The 17989-nt window shown below is 28.5% G+C and overlaps 2 protein-coding genes and 1 long non-coding RNA gene across 5 annotated transcripts; 1 reads left to right on the top strand and 2 right to left on the bottom strand.

The window, feature by feature from the left end:
* Positions 1-202: 202 nt before the first annotated feature.
* On the top strand, positions 203-6134 carry LOC111037620 (protein cereblon homolog). Of its 3 annotated transcripts, XM_022320287.1 has the most exons (6): positions 203-334; positions 545-645; positions 3267-3613; positions 4041-4120; positions 4539-4636; positions 5558-6134. In XM_022320287.1, exons 3-6 carry the CDS (start codon positions 3305-3307, stop codon positions 5617-5619), a joined length of 549 nt encoding a protein of 182 aa, XP_022175979.1. In that variant the 5' UTR covers positions 203-334; positions 545-645; positions 3267-3304; the 3' UTR covers positions 5620-6134. The 3 variants fall into 3 exon arrangements, with proteins under 3 accessions (XP_022175979.1, XP_022175980.1, XP_022175978.1); XM_022320288.1 differs by lacking the exon at positions 203-334 and having other exon boundaries at positions 536-645; XM_022320286.1 differs by lacking the exons at positions 203-334; positions 545-645 and adding an exon at positions 682-730.
* A 2258-nt stretch (positions 6135-8392) lies between these two features.
* On the bottom strand, positions 8393-9195 carry LOC111037625. The gene is made up of 2 exons (XR_002604895.1): positions 9074-9195; positions 8393-8511 (listed from the first exon to the last, which is right to left on the bottom strand). It is a non-coding gene; the product is annotated as an uncharacterized LOC111037625 (long non-coding RNA).
* Positions 9196-10861: 1666 nt separating this feature from the next.
* LOC111037618 (calphotin-like) lies at positions 10862-13956 on the bottom strand. Its single transcript, XM_022320283.1, is given in 2 exon segments — positions 10862-12717; positions 13830-13956. Coding segments are annotated over 2 exon segments (1818 nt in total). The 5' UTR covers positions 13848-13956; the 3' UTR covers positions 10862-10917.
* Between the last annotated feature and the right edge of the window lie 4033 nt (positions 13957-17989).

Here is a 17989-nt window from a genome sequence, read left to right as displayed (position 1 = left end):
AAAAACCGTTACAAAACACAACAATAAGATGTAAAAACGCGGGAATTATTAAATACATAATTGAATATATATTTCAAGACGGCTCATTTAGGAATACTAAATTCTAAAATTGAAAATTTGAACTCATTTGGCGGTTGGCTAGGTTGGGTTATCTTTTTCTTTTTCTTTTTTCTCTTTTTTTTTTTCTCCATGAAATTTCGGGACAAGTACCCCAATCCCGTACGGAGCTGCTGCCGTTCCTGCTGACGACGTCACGACGATTATAATATTACGATTATAATATTTTGTATTATTGTCTATGCACTGTATGTACGTTATTATCTCTATTCTATTGGTATGTACACGTTAAATGATTATAATATTGTACTAATTTATATTTTTAATTTTATAATATATGTTAGCAATAAGCAGATTATTAATTATCACTATCATAATTAATGATATTTAATTCAATATTGTTGACATGTTGTTTTATTTTATTCTACTGTTGACTGCCATTCTTTAATGTCAATAATAATAATACAGTAATTTAATACTTTAATAGATGCTGATCAAATTAACAAATAATTTTGTTCATCATTCGCCGCATAGTACGTTGCCGTTTCTTCAGATTTTTCCTACTTCCCAGCGTGTTTCCGGTCAAAGGTATGTTTGTGTCTACGAAATTTGTATGACGGACCATGTTCCGACTCGATTATGGATGTATTATTTTATCTACAAGCTCACAAAAGTAGGTGCTGAGTTTGGGTGTGGAATTTTGAAAATGTGATTTAAATCTACTGTATTGTTGACTGTTTATAAAAGGAGTTGTTAAAATTGTGTGTTTTTTAATCCTGCAATTTTCGAAAATGAAACCAATATGTAATTATTTACCTATATAGGTATGTCACTATGCCTGTGTTTGGGTTGTGTATTATTATGCAGGTAATTTAGGTAAAATAATACATTTTAAAAGTAGTATTGTTTTTGTTATATTTTGTTATACTATGGGCACTACTATGATAATATAATAATTATTGGTCATTCTATTATTTTTTTTTTTTAATACGGTTAGCCAGTGTTTACATATCGAAAACAATAGGTATGTTATTGTGCTTGAAAAATATTTATATTTTATATCGTTTAATCTTTGATATTATTTATAATCCTTTTATATATTTACTTAATATTAAATCATATTGAACTATTTGAAATGGTTGCACCTACTAGATAAAGTTATAACCTTAAGGATATGATGGATTGTGTAGCTGATAATATGGATCACAATAATAACTTCATAATAATCCATAATTCAACTTTTGATAATATAGAAACAAATTTGGTTCTTTTGTTTGTGTTGGTAAATTAGTACTAAAATAAACTTAGCTATAGACAACATGTATTGTGTCAACACCTTTTTAAAAATTATCTAGTATTTATAAAATATTGTTTGTATTTTTGTAATCATTATTTTCTTTATAATTATTTTAGGTTTAAAAAAATATTTAATTATTTGATGTAGTAGAAGTACAGTATTCCAATGTTTAAAGCACTTTTCTATTGTTATAAATTTCATCCCTTCAGGCATAATTTTCTTTACAAAAATATTTGATCTTTACTCTGAATAAATATTTGGTACTAAGCTAAACCAATAGTTTAGGAGTCATAAAAAAACATCTGTATTTTTACTGTTGCAGTGAATAGTTAAACAATATAATATGTACAAACAATTCAACTGTTTCATAATATGTAGAGGTACCTAATAAGAAAAAAGTAGGTTTTATCATATCAATAACTCATTTCATTATCTACTTCAAATTGGTTAAGATATCAATTTTTTAAGTGCTAAATTTAAAAAAAATGATTTTGTAGTTGTACTATTAACCTAAATGTAAAGCTTAAAACATTTAACCTCTTTAAAGATGTTGACAATTTCATAAGAAGTCTTAAATGTTGCCCATTTATCATTTTAAATCTTGTATTAACATATTTGAGTACAAGCAATGTATTATGTTTCTAGGGTACTTGAAAAAAATGTATGATGTGTCCTTTTTTATTAATATTTAGATATGAACAGAAATTAGTCATAATAAATAAAAAAAAACAATTAATTATACTGAAGTGCCTAATTATTTTATAATCTAATTAAAGTATTCTTAACAATGAATTTGAAACGCTGTAATTAAAAATTTGAAAATGTTCCAAACAGTACTACTGTACAAGTATAGATTAAATGTATATTTTGTTTATGGCTTACCCAACAATTAACTAACTCACCGATTAAAATAACATTATTGTTGACAGTATACAGTTCACTATAGTACACGAACAAAAAGGATTAATAAATAGTGTATTGATTGTATTTTATTCTCTGTGTGTCTGGTATAGACTAAATTAATTTAAAAACTATTAGTAAAATTAATTATTGTTATATATTTTGTATATTGAGAGTATGTTATTGCACTTTGTTTTCTCTATATCTAGCCTACGAATAACAATTTTTTCAATAGAATCAATCTTATGTTGTTAGCTTTAATATTAAAGTAAATTGACCTATTATCAAACTTAAGTAATTTAATTAATAATAAAGAATATTATTTATGTTTGAAAATTGGTTTTTTTTATGTTTCAATTTTTCTACAATATATGAGCATTTTAAAATAAAATATTTTATATTTTATGTACCTTAACTTGCATATAAATTAAAATATTAAAAAAAATCAAAACACTCAAACACAGAGAATGTTTTCAACTTCAAGTTTTATAATAAGTAAATATACTCTAATATTAAAGCTAACGACACAATTTTGGTCCTGCTGAAAGCAAGTTAATATTTATGGACCAGAGAGGGAAAACAAATAATGCACTGATATCCTCTTCTAATACATGTATACAGTTGGTTACTCGGTTACTTCATACTGAGTTACTTATATTGCCTATACATTCCTCATCATAGATTATAATATTATTGTTCACACACTATACATTTTTATATTACTTTAATCAACATGTTTAAAATGTTTATTATGCAATTCATTAGGACTTATTACTAATTTTTAGAAATTATTTTATTAAAAAATCTGGTAAAAACTTTGTTTTTCTATTTTTTAACACTAGCCAAGACCGATAGCTTATAAACCAGTTTAATAGTTCTTGGTTTCGTTCTCAGTCATGGTATTAGATTGTAAAAAAACCAAAATTTTGTCTGGATAATTATAAACTGTTTCTTAAATAATAATATATTTCTAGGCCTTTCAATCTACTGGTTTTTTTTTTTTTAATTCTAGGTTTTAGATTTTCATTGAAATTTCAATGTATCCGTCTAATGGTGTTTGCTGTGGTTATTTTATTTGTCTGTCTGGCATATGGGAAGTCAGCCAGGTTTCAAGACACTGATATTAACTCTGGAGACTTGTCAAAAACAGTCAATGACTATTTTCTTTGCCGGCACTGCGGTACAGATATTTCACCATTATCATCACTTGTATCAATTGACAGTCCGGCTGCTTCAAATAGCCGTGTATCTCAATTATTTGGTTTGAAAGATATCAAAGTCCAAACTGTAAAGAACTCATTGCATTCACAATTTGAAATTATTACACTATCTAAAACTTTATGTGTTGGAAAGGGCAATGTAAGTTAAATACTAAAATTGTTAAAACTAATTTATATTGTTAATTTATTATTATTATAAATTATTGGTCGAAAACTGACAGCTCACGGACCTTATCCAGCCCTCCTGACTATCTCATAGGACCCACTTCTAAATGATAATTTAATTGATTATTTTATATTTATAGACCTTAATGTAACCATTAAATTAAACCTATAAAATAATTTAACTGTATTTATACTTACCGTTAAAGTATGAAAAATTCTAAAAACATTTTTAATTTTTGAATATAACCTAGAAGTCCTAAAAAGTTGCTGACCACTAATGTATATTATTAGTATAAACATAATATTTAATATAGGCACTCTTAAACTGTTTTAAATAATTTTTATTGAAAGTGTTATACGCAATATGCAATAAATAATAGTACATTTATTTTGTTCAATAGTGGCAGACCGAAGACTCATGGTTTCCTGGTTACGTTTGGAAAGTTTGTGTATGTGCTAAATGTGGACGTCATATTGGGTGGTAAGTTTACAGAGTGTATAATATCTAAACATATCATTTATTTAGTTGTACCAATACAATGTATAAGTATATATTATTATACCAGATGCTCAAAATTGTTTGACGTATTTGTATATTAACTTGTAACCAGCATATTCCAAATCTGGTTTAAACATTTCTTTCATTATAAATTCTTCTGAAGTTGAAAAATTGTTGTTGTTTATTTTTATATAAGATGGATGTACACATATATATATAATGTATAGGTACATAATATGCATGGATTATATATAACACGGACCTTTAAAATTTCTCAACTGTTAATGTCTATTATAACTAGTTATGAAGAACCTTGTATTAAATTCAGTTATTACTACAAGTTATTTTAAATGTATGTATTTATATATCTTTAAATTGTTTAAACCTTGTTATGTTTTAGGATGTTTGAACCTTTACATTTGGCTACCAGTGATAAAATATACCCATCAAAAGAAGGGTTTTATGTTGTCATCATCTCAAGTATTATTAACGAACTACGTGAGCTTAACTTGTTGATTGTTAATGACTTAAAAATAAAAAATTCTACTAACCAGTAGGTACTAATATATTTTTGATGTGTTGTTAATGCTACCCAGAGATATGTCTGGAATCACATCGAAAAAGCTACTGAGAAGACACCTCACCCGCATGTGTTTCTCGGTTTTATGAACATATAACATGGCACATACATTTAAAAACCATCATAACTTACTTAAAAATAATAATATCAATTCAGTCCTATTATATGCACTAGATAATTATCTTACCTTTAAATTTTATCATACGCCAATTCATTCTAATTTTATAAATAACAAAGAAAAATGGATTATTGTTAAATTTAATTTGGTATGTTGTACGTTTGTAAGACGGAGACAACACATGCTGGATTGGCATCTTCAGTCCAATAGTTTGAGTAAATAATTAAGTCAAACGCAATCTTTATTTGTCGCCACTAGTAGAGTGCATTATACCCAAATATTAAATATGTTATGAGTATCGTGTTAAAACAATTTGTTTTATTTTTGTCCTTATAGCCTCCTTTTTTGAAACAGTATTCAGATTTCTAAAAGATATTTTTTACCTGCATACATAAATTTAATTATTTACATTTTATGTTATTAAATGCATTTTAAATAGGTAAAATATATTGTGTATACTTATATAAATATAGCAATAAATTCAATCATAATACCTATACTATGTTAATAACTTAATTTGTATTTGTTTTACAACATAAAAACAACATTTTTGAAATAAAAGAAAAATCTAGTTATATTTTAATTTTTAATATTATTAAATTTTACTATTCATGTATTTAGAATCAGTTGTAGTTCTTATAAATATCCACTAATTTTAATCTTAATTTCTAAATTTACATAATATCTTCAATCTCATTATAATTTTGGTTCTTTTTTTAAGATGCTGACTCACTGATTGTGGTGCCAAAACATTTTTCTACGATAGAAGAGATTTCAGATTAAAAATGTCATCTCCGAGTAATCAAAATTCAACAGATAGCAAACATGAAATAGTTATTAAAGATAACATCACTACATTTAAAATCCTTGAAACATGTGTCGATGAACCACTAACAGAGAATCAGAAAGAAAAGTTATTGCAATTTGAGGAGGAGTTTATAAATCGATACACAGATGACGATGAAGATTTTGTTGCTACAGTAACAATTGGACTTACAACTCCACCATTAGTTCCTTCATATAGACCATTCTGGAATCGTAAAAGAGATAATAAAAGAAAATGGGAAGACAGGAGTGATAGAAATTCGCATTATCATCACAACAAACGCAATCATGGTTATTATAATGATTTTAGAAGATAAGATAAATCATTTACAGACTTACAGTACACATGTGTGAATTGTATTATCCAGTGGTTCTGATTTGTATAATAATTTATACCTTACAATGATTTTATTACAAAATCTATTATAATAATTATTTTCTTTCAAAAATATATATACTTTTTTTAAAATTTATTTGATCAAGATGAATTTTTTAAATTAAAATTATTCCCCATTATGTTACGTGTTAACTTTATTCCTGTTCTGTACAAAGCTATGCGTGACATTCCACTAGTAACTTCCATAATAATAATTTTTTTATTTAATAAAATTACTTTAAACTGCATAGAAAATATTATGTGTATGTAAATGTGGTTGTTTATTTCTCTAATAATTTATTTAAATCAATAAAATGTGCTTGAAAATCTTACACAAAAAGAATGTTGATGAATGTTCACCATACATGTGTGGTAATCATATTTCTTTAATTATTAATTTTCATGACAGGTTGCAATAGGTTGCATAGTTTTATTGAATAGAATTATCACAGATTTAGTGTCCTGTGAATTATAGTTGATCTCCAATTTTAGTATATTAATCAATTAATCAATTTTTATACAACCTCACATAAATATTGCATTATAATGTAATCAAAAAAATTAAAAAATGAATACATAAGATATAAATAATAAATTAAATTTTGTATAAATTGATTTCCACCTCTTAACTCTGTATTGGATTATGTACAATGGTTCTTTAAAAAAAAAATAGTTAGATATTGGAATACTTACATCATCACATTATTTAGTGTACTGTGTACAAGTCAGTCTTACAGTAGGTTTAATAATATCGGTGGAGGAGATGCAAATAATTCACAAATTTGAGTCTCTAAAATATCTTTATTAAAGTACAAGGTTCAGCACAACTTACTTGTAGATGAATATATCCAAATAAAATAAGAATTCATAATTTTAAACTACTAAGCATTTAAGGAGTCCTACTCATTCATAATCAGATTTTCGTTCAATTCACATAATTATTTCAATTAATTAAAATAATACCAACGCCAAATCATGAAAATATAACAGGTGATTTACCTGTGGGCCATCAGTTGGAGTAGCCATACTCAACGTTTTTTTATGTTTGAGCCGCTCAATGGTTATTGACTATTGTAAATAAATTGGTGGTCACTCGGGTGCTTCCAAATATTATAGTGTACTGTTTGATTAACTCTTTTTTTTATCTTACGAGTTATATGCAAAACCAGGGTTAAATTCATGAATAATACTAATACTCAGAAGTATTAAGAAATAACATTATAATAAATCATACTTTATTTGAATATTTAAATATAAGGGTGACATATGATTACCTTCCAGACCAACCTCCCCCCCCCCCTTAAAAAATAAATCCCATGTATAACAGCATATTTTGAGCATAGTCATTTTACCACTATTTAATGGAATATCAACTATTAAGAGAGTATTTTAAGAATTTAGAGAAAAATAAAAAACATCATTGAGCTTAAATTTTAAAATGTATAACTCAGATATTTAGACCTACCATATTACGATTTGGGACCCACACAAAAGAGATATTGGTAAGACTGAAAATGTTTTCACTAAGTTTAAGACCAACTGACGACGGTTTTCAATGCTATAGTAAATGTATCAATAAAGTATTTTCTATAATGCTGGTTTAAACATAGCTATATATACAAAATAAATAATATACAATAAGACAATCCAGTGTGGCATCATTTTTAGTTTTCAGTAAAGATGGCAACAGTTATGACCAGCCGGCAGCCCTACATGGTAACTCGCTCCACTCGCAATCTAGGTAATTTCCATTCACTTTTTTATAACTGCATACCTAATATATTAATATGTAATAGTTAAAGCCGTAAAGGTATCACAGACAAAAATAAACCTAATTGCATTGTAAAAAAAAACATAACCTTTCCGACAATCGCAAAATTATTATTTGTTCGATAAAATCGGACAAATTATAAAAAAATGTTACTTACCTGTAATAAGTTAATATAATAGTTATTGATTATAATTAGGTATACGTATAATACTATAATTTCATCAACCCCTTCACAAGCTAAAGTTAGTCTTAAAGGTCAAACGGAGTTATTAATTAATCAATACAATTTGTATAGGCGTAATTAATTTTACCGTACTTATATATTTTATTTTATCTAATAAAAAAAAAATAATAATAATGTACCTAGGTACCTATTATTGATTCATCAGTTAGTATTTTGTTGACCTTGACTGCCAACTACTAAGTGTCAATCGACGTCTTCATAGAACTGCTACAAAAATATTACATAACATTGATAGGTTAGCAGACCTATAATAGCAGAGGTATCAACCTCTTTCATACAACGACTCCTTTGTGTCTTCACAATATTTTGACGGCTCCCAAATGATTAACGACAGAAAAAATAATGTTTCTATGTATTTAAATGTATTTATTTATAACATTAATTATAGTTTCCACTGTTTCCAGTTCTTTGACTGAACTCACTTCGTTCGCGACGCCCCTGGGAGACCGCGACACATACCTAGTTGGAATAAATCCGGATTAAAATTTATATTTATTAGGTATTATTCGTTACTTCGTTTAAACAATAAACATTTAGTTGTTTACTAAATTATGTAATATTAAGCATTTTAAAGGCTTAAATAAATATAAGACCCCTAAACGTAGAGTATAAAACATGTACGCGGTCTTCTAATGTCTGTGGACTGGGTGTGGTACAATCGGCCGACAGACATTTGGCTGACACGCAATAGGCCGACATACTAAATGGCCGACAAATTTATAGGCCGACACGCATTAGGCCGACATATTAAATGGCCGATTAAGCAATTTTATGTTGTGATAGGTAAATTATGCACACATATATATATATATATAGGTGATACTTATTCTTAAAAATAAAATATAGTGTATTATTAATAATTATAAGTACATTTTATATTCCTAATATATTTTAAAAATTAAAAAATTTGATATTTATACATACATAAAAATAAAAAATACTAATAAATTATTATTGATAATTATGTTATATAGTTAAATGTTAATAAATAAAAATTAATAGTGCAAATTGTATGCAATACCTCGTATTGTCTCGAGGGTTGTCCTGTTTTCTTTATCATTAAGAATAGTTTGAATTTGGTTTTGACGTTTTATGTACTTTGAATTTTGTTTTGGCCTTGCTTGTCCGGATAAAATAATTTGAATTTGCTCTGGATTCAAAATTTATGTATAAATAAATTATATTTTATTGTAATATTAGTAGAATATTTTTATTCGTGAATTTATCTTACCCACAACGTGTTGTTGCTCTTTTCTCATTTCCTCAATTATACTATATACCCCAACGTGATCAGCTCCTACTAATACTTTCCATCTTTTGTGCCATGCTTCGACTTTGTTTTGTGTCCTTGGAATATTGTTTTCATGATTGAAATGTATTGACCAAAATGATGGTGGAAACAATGGCTCATATCGATATTAGGTCTTCGAATAAACGTTCGTAACAACATTGTTGTTTACTGGTCATTAAAACATATACTAATGGCAAAATTCTAGAATTATTTCCACCAACAGGTGCATGTATAGTGTACATTTGTAAAAATATACTTGGCACAGTTTTAAATGTACCATCCATAACCCAGTAATTGGCATTGACAAGTTTTGATATTTCATCTTTAGTAGTAAAAATATATATTTTGTGACCCTCAATAGTACTTTCTTTTAGTAAAAATGTTTGACCATTAAAAGACTTACGTAAGTTAAGAGGAATATCTATTTGTGAAAGACTTGTTGGTTCTGGTGGTTTCTGATGTCTTCTACACCGTGAAATAATTTTTCGCGTTGCTTCAACTGATGGCATGTATGGCTGAGAATTGACGGGGATGCGACTCGTTGCTTCCTGTATTATTTGCGAAGGTTTATCTCTCGAAGACAAAGCTTTTGAAACAATATATTTTATGTTTTTCTTTACCAACAATCGGCATGGGTCAGGCCCATGGTTGTGATTTAAAAAAGAATTATCTTTAACAATATGATTACCATCAACAAGAATTGTTACTGCTCTTGCATTACAATATTCGTTATTACTATTATGCCGTTTACTATGTTTCCTCTTTTCACATTCCTAATAATATTTATTGTTACGGTTTTTGTTTTTAATCATGATAAAATTGTCAATTAATAATTTTGTTCCAAAAATTTCAATTTTATATTCCATAATTATTTAATGCAAATACATAAATTAAATTAAACAACGACACAAAAATTAATGAAAAGACGTGACGTGGTTAACGAATCAACTGAAACAGTATTTGTGAACTTGCAATACCCACTGTAGATTATAGTTATATTTACAGGCTATAGGTATTAGGTATCGTTAAATTTCGATAAGTTATNTATTTGTGAACTTGCAATACCCACTGTAGATTATAGTTATATTTACAGGCTATAGGTATTAGGTATCGTTAAATTTCGATAAGTTATCGATAACAGTATGACAACAAAAGACAACACTACGTTATCGAATAATAATAGTTTATACTTAATTTATTTTAGTGTCGGCTTTTCGTAGTGTCGGCCTTTTGACCTTGTCGGCTAAAATACTTTCGGCTATCCGACTGTCGGCCTATATAGTCGTCGGCCGTTTGGATTCGGCCGGATGACCGTATCCCCTGTGGACTGTGACTGTAATAGCCGTTTTATCATGATTTACGGTGTTGAATAATATGAAATGGGTAAATACATTATTAATGCACATATTTTTTTTATTGATAATTTTTAAAATATTACAGATTAATAATTGAAATCGTCAATCTGCAAAACAAATGACGGCTTTCTTAAAAAAAATATAGATCATTTTTCCATTATTCTATGAACATTAAAATAATGAAAATTCCATATCAGATAAATTTAAGTTTTCAACGATTTATTTCTTGACAACGTCAAAGTTGGTGGCTTTCAAAGATGCACTTCCAACTGCGACCGAATCTAGACTGGCAGATCCAATGCTAGCGGACTTTAATTCAGAAGATGCTAAGTCAGAGGAGAAAGTGTTGAATGGGGCTGGTGTCGAAGATCCAAAGAAAGATTGTTGGCCGAAACTGAATGGAGCGGCGGATGAACCAGCGAAACCTTCTTGGACGACGTTTGAGCCGTAGAATCCAGCTGGGCTGACAGTTGAACTGTATGTGCTGATTGGGCTAGCCGTAGAGCTGTAGAATGCACTAGCAGACGCTGGAGTAGAGCTGTAGAATGCACCAGCAGACGCTGGAGTAGATCTGTAGAATGAACTTCCAGAACCTTGAGCTAAACCTGATGAGAAAGCTTTGTAACCAGATTGTCCATAAAGAGCACTTGATTCATATCCCAAAGCGGCTGGAGATTGTTGATAATAGTGGACAGTGGCGAAACGTTGAGCTGGAGCTGCAACTGGGACTGGGACCTTAACTTCAACTGGAACTTGAACTGGGTATGGCACTCTCTTTTCTACTGGGTATGGGACTGGTCTGTCCACTGATACTGGAACTTTAACTTCTACTGGAACTGTTACTTTTACTGGTACTTCGTACCTTACTGGTTATGGTACTTTCTTTTCTACTGCTTATGGTACTAATTTTTCTACTGGGTATGGCACAGCCTTCTCTACTGCGTATGGCACTGGTTTTTCGACGGTTTTTGGGTATGGCACTGGTTTTTCTACGGGGTATGGTCTGTCAACATTTACTCGCACTGGGTATGGGACTGGTTTTTCAACCGCGTATGGGACGGGTTTCTCAACTGGAACTGGAACTGCGTACGGCCTGTCGACTGGGACCTTCACTTCATAAGGTACTGGCTTTTCTACTGGGTATGGCACTCTCTTCTCAACTTCGACTGGGTATGGTTGAGGAACGTGAACTGGACGGTCTACATTGACATGTACGGCGTATGGCACGTGTTTTTCTACAGTAACTTGGTATGGTTGTGGGACACGAACGACAACGGGGTATGGGACTCTCTTTTCAACTTGGACGTAGTATGGAACCGGAACTTCTTTAGAGATGGTAACTTCGTGATGAGGTGCAGGGGCGTTAGCTACTGCTGGTATTTCAACGGCATCATTGCTGATTGCGTCAGACTTGACGATTGCGCCTTGAGAGTACGACGGGGAGTAAGCTCCTGAATAGTATGAACCATATGATGTAGCAAAAGCCGGTGATCTATTCAAAACAACCGCTTCCGGGGTAGACGAAACAACGGGCGAAGCTCCTCCAACTAAAAGTGAAGCTGGGGTGGAAGAATACGCGAAGCTTGCGTCCGATAGTGCGGCACTGGACACTGCGGCACCAGATATGAAAGGTGCGGGTGTAGATGAACCAATTAGAGCAGCTGGGGTGGAAGAACCGAATGATCCATCGTAGAATGGAGCAGGTGTGGAAGATCCAATGAATAATGCTCCATCGGAAGATTGAGCTGCCGCTGCGTTGGAGTAGGCATTTGATGCAAAAGAGTTACCGAATGCGAACGGAACTGGAGTGGAGCTGTAAGAAACAGATCTGAATGGTGCGGCAGTCGACGAGAATGAGCTACCAAACAAAAATGGGGCTGGGGTTGAAGAGCCAAAAGTCTTGGCTCCAAATGTGAATGGGTTGAATAAGGCTTCCCTTTTCTTCTCGTTCTTATCTGCCGGCTTGGTGTCAGCAAATGCTGTGGACACAACTAGGAGTCCTAGTAGAGCTATTTGAATCTAAAAAAAGTATTGATAAATAAAATTTAAATTAATAATTATTAAGTATTTCCGTTTTATAATATAATATATTGTTACAATTATATCCAAATCAGAAAAAAATATTGAATTAAAATTTAATTTTGTGTACTGTGCACAACTACGGTTACTGATTATTTTATCTGACCCATTGTTAGTAACCAGGTATATCATTTTTTATAGTAAATTACAATAAAACCTTTTTTAAAATTTTTTTAAGCGTTTCAAGATATATATAAAATAATGAAAAGCATTTCATAATAATATCAAATATTTTTCTGTAAGTTTTTTTAGTAATTAATATTTTTTTTCCCCTTTACAAGTATAAATTACTGTCTCCTTGTTCTTGTACCTACTAACTATAAGTCTAGTTAAATCTTATAGTTATTTATATAATTCTATGACGGAAGTTAAATTTATGATATCTTGAATAAAGTTTATATTTTTCAATTATTAATTTATAATTTTACATGTTAATCGTTTCTATACATCTTAAAGTATCATATCATGAGTATCTCGAAATAAGTAATTCAAATATAATATTATCATAATTATCAACTAAATAACATCATAAGTTAAAATTTTCAAAAATGTATTATGTATAATATTTTTAGTGTATTAGGCATCTATCTAGTGTATTAAGGTAACTATTTTATTACTAACAATTGCATTTTTCATGTTTATACTCACAGATATTAATAATAGTTATAAGGGAAGTTGAATAAAGAAAAAGTAATTTAACATATAAATTTGTTTCAAAAAATATATATTTGGTACTCTACAGCGATTATCATCCCATGAAACTTGAAGTGGAATTTAGATTATTTTAAATATTAAGGCGATGTTTAAGCGTAAATATTTATAAATTAACTATTAAATAAGAAATACTAGTATTCTAAATTAAGCTAAGTACCTATACTCTATAGGTACCATTTTATTATTATATTTATCATTTTAATATCACTAAATTTGGATCTTAGTTGATGTTCATATAATTTTATATTTTAATTAGATTTTTAATACAAGTTGTTGAACAGTTGAACTATGAATGTGTGATAAGAATAAAAGAAAAATAGTGTTTTGTTCATTCTCACCATAGCACCAGAAGCCATAATGCTTGTCGCTTCTGCCTTGTCGTCTGTTGGTACTGTTCAGCCCTGCAGCTACCAAATGACTGGATATCTTACTGAACGCCGGTATTTACTATATATACAATCGCCGATGCTACAATGTATTGGCTGGTCTCCAGCAAAAAAAATATTGTCAAGAACCAGTAATCCGGGATGGGAGAATTTTTTATGGATATATGACACGAATAAACCCCTCCTACCGATAAATGTTTAATATCCGTCCAAGGTTTTTTTTATTACAATTTTTTTATAGATTTTTTAGCATAATAAAAGTATTTGGTTTTAAATTGTGCATTCGTATTATAAATAGTTTTTTTTTGTCTGTATTTGTTTTTTGTCTGGTCTTCTTATGTCTAAAAACCGGTTGTCTGTATACTCATCCAAGGGTTGCATAACCGTAATATTATTATATGGATTCTGCAAAATCGGTGACCTTCGGCAATTAAAATGTATCCCATCCCACGTCTATTGACTCGCAACCGTTTTGCCCCTTCATCATTGTCACTACAGTGTCGTAGAATAGGTGGTACTCCGAACACACCGCATGGGCACGTTAAATGGTAATTATGATAGTAATGAATGCAAAACGAGCCAATTTGTGTTCATTTTTTAAACTGAATTTAATAAAATATTACTTAAAAATTATGTAAATATCAAATTTAAATAATGTAGATTTTGATTCTATCCATAACAAAGATTATTATATTGTTGTACATTATATATTTTATGGCCACAATACTTGTGTGTTACCTAAAAATACATTACAAGTACATAAAATATATTCAGTTTATTGCATACGTTATTTCATTTTATTATAACAAATAATTCTATGATTTTAAAAAGTATAATGATTTTAATCGTAAAATTACCAAAACCTACGTAAAATCGGTCTGTTATATTTAATTTTTTTATTTTACTGTAAAAATGATTGTAATTTTAACATTAGCCACTATTGGATATCAAATTAAAAATAATACAAATATTTTTTACTGTACTATGCGCCAACATTTGCATTATTACATTATTAATATTTTTTATAGTATTGACAACAATTTTTTATATCACATGTTGTACGTTAATACATTTAAATAGCTCTTTGTCATTATTTTTTTCTGATAGATCAGAACACATACAACAATTTTTTATATCACAATTTATGTAAACTGTCTATTATAAATATTGATTATAATTTATGATAACGCATTTTTACTAAATTTCAAATTAAATTTAAAAAAGTATTATTATTATTGATAAGTGATAAGAACAATATTTAAAAAAATTGTGTTAAGGATTTTATGAAAAATGTATTTTAATCTTAATTTTCATGTTCACATTTTGTGTTGTTGTAATCATAGAATATTAATCCGATTTTAGTTAATCTATTTTTAAAAACTATTTAATATTATATATACATTATAATATGTATTAGAACAAATGAAAATTAATTTAATATCAAGTATCAGCTGCCATCCATACTTAAAATTGATCAAATTTCAATTTCGTCCAAATTTGAATTATAAAATATCTAGTTAAATAAACTGTGTGTTTATTATTTTTAGATTTTTTAGTCAATGTTGGAAAATATACTTATGGAGAAACCTTGTTTAAATGCTCAATCTTAAGTTATAAATGTTGAACTACAAAATGATTGGCAAATTTTGGTGATTATGATGAATTTTATCAACATTTGAACTTTAAATGTACATAAAAAAAAATATCATGACAATGTATCTTTTATATTTTTGAACTCTTATTATAACAATTTATGTGGAACCTCGTAAAGATTTTCAAGTTTTTTTATGGGCGATAATTAAGAAAAAAACTAATAAAAATAGAGAATGTCTTATGCCAATAGCTTAAAAAGTTACAAATTATTTTGAGTTGCATCAAAATCTATTTGATCAAAAAGGGGTTTTTTGAATTTTTATTATTCCTTAATTTTTTTTTTTTGTTTTTGTCAATGCATTATCTAGATTGTCTTTTCCACTAGAAAAAGAACTGAAAATGAAAATCGAAGCATTATTTCAACTACTTACAATGTACACAGATACAAAACGTAAAAATTGTAAAATATTGACATTCTTTACCCCGCTCAGAATTTAAAATAGGAAAAACTGGAATTTTTACTCAAAGTCAATTTCCTTATTTTATTCTAAAACAAAAACTAAAACCGTGGATGTTTGAAATTTTCACCTAATAATTATACATGGTATAGTTCAAAATTTTTTTTTTCTCAATTTGAGCTATTTATATAACGAAATAAAAAATAAAAATAGATAATGATTACAATTTAAACATTTTGCTCAGTCCAAAAGTTAAAAAAATATAATACAAGCTTCATCATAAGTTTTTATTATAAATATTTATTATTTTTTTAAAAGCATTTGTAGTTCAAACTTTGGGAAAATTACAAAAATTCGCAAATAATTTTGTAGTTATAATATTTTTTTTTATAGACATCTGAAGCTTAAATTTAGACGAAATCAGACATACAAACTATTAAACTAAGAAGATCGATCTAGAAACTTTTAAGTATCTATATTATTAGATTTTAAATACACAACGACATTTTGAAAACATTTAGAATGATTTTATGCTATTTGCTATTTATATAATTAACCTACTCAGTACAGTACTCACATCATTCTAGCTTCTATAGAGGTAACCTTACTAATAGGTTAATTTGGTATTGACTCAAAAGTTAATAACAAGAATATATGATATAAATCATAAATATTAATTTTAATAATTAAATATTAATATTATAATAAATTAAATGTTTTCGGCAAAAAATAATTATTAATAGTAAAATAAACTATTATAGTAGAAATATAAATATATCATGAATTAATATACTTAGCGTAGTATACCTATAGCTATAGGCTATAATAGGCTGACGGACTGTCTTCCCTCAAAAAAGTTTTTTGAATTCAATAATTGCAATAATTTATTGAATGTTAAATTGATTTAATATTACAGTGATTCAAGGGCATCCATCAATCAAAACCTAGTGATGGAGGAGGGGAAGGGGATAACAATTTCATAAAACAATTAAGAACTAACAAAATTGCTTTCATCATATCAGAAAATAAATATACAACATAGATACAAGATGCTGCCTATGTCTTATGTTATGTAGTAAAATACCATCAGTAAAAATAGTTTATCATTTACAATTGAAAAATTGACTTTAATTTTACATTTGTCTAGGGGTGATATATCACCTACATAGGTATGTGCACAAGGTGTGCCAGGTGCGCAGTGGTATACCCCGTGGTCTGATGCTGCTTGTACGACTTCTATTCATCCTGGGCCTCTTTTTAATGTTTATGCTACAAAATAAATAGCACAAACAATAACGATGAAGTATGAACACATTTGGATAACCAGTTAAATAAAACAACCACTAATAGTGATATATAACTCATCACTGCCTTCAATGTCCAAGTTTGATTGTTACAGTGATAATATTAATTTTTATTCCAACGCGTGTTTTTCTACTAATTCTTAAAGATTAGGTTAGGTTAGGTTAGGTTAGGGTATAATCTTGCATTGTTAAACATTGTATTAAAGTGAACCATTTTTAGACGCGGAAGCGTAAGTTGGTAAGTTCATGGGCTCAGTCGTTGCGACCAAAAAGCGTTACAGGCGTGGCTTACTTGACACTAAGGGTTCTTGGTAATAAATAATAATTCATTTGTCTTATCTTTGTATGGTAATAATAATAAATAAGTTTTTATTGAACATTTTTTTCTTAATTTGTTCAATAAAATTATAAAAATTTAATATTTGACCATGATGGGCGTTAACCTTTTTTTCTTTCCCTCTGTAAAGAAGTTTCACTTAATTCACGCGTACTATTGCAACACGAATTTTATTTTAAGTTGAATGATGTAATGATTTTATTGAATACTCTAATATAGGTGTATTATAATATATTATTAGAACAATGTCTTTAAAAATATAATAAAATGTACCTATTTACTTATTTTTTTAAATAATAATTGAAATATATAAGATGTATTTGTGAAACACAAGTAGGTACAAGGATAAGTATTAATCAATATGAGTTTTTATGAATTTATATTGCATTTTTTCTATTTATTTTTTGTTTTTGGAGGTGG

This window comes from Myzus persicae, unplaced genomic scaffold (assembly GCF_001856785.1).
Source record: "Myzus persicae strain clone G006 unplaced genomic scaffold, MPER_G0061.0, whole genome shotgun sequence".
Lineage (NCBI taxonomy): Eukaryota > Metazoa > Arthropoda > Insecta > Hemiptera > Aphididae > Myzus > Myzus persicae.
Note: the sequence above shows the minus strand (reverse complement) of the source record. Positions and strands in the feature narration are given on the sequence as shown.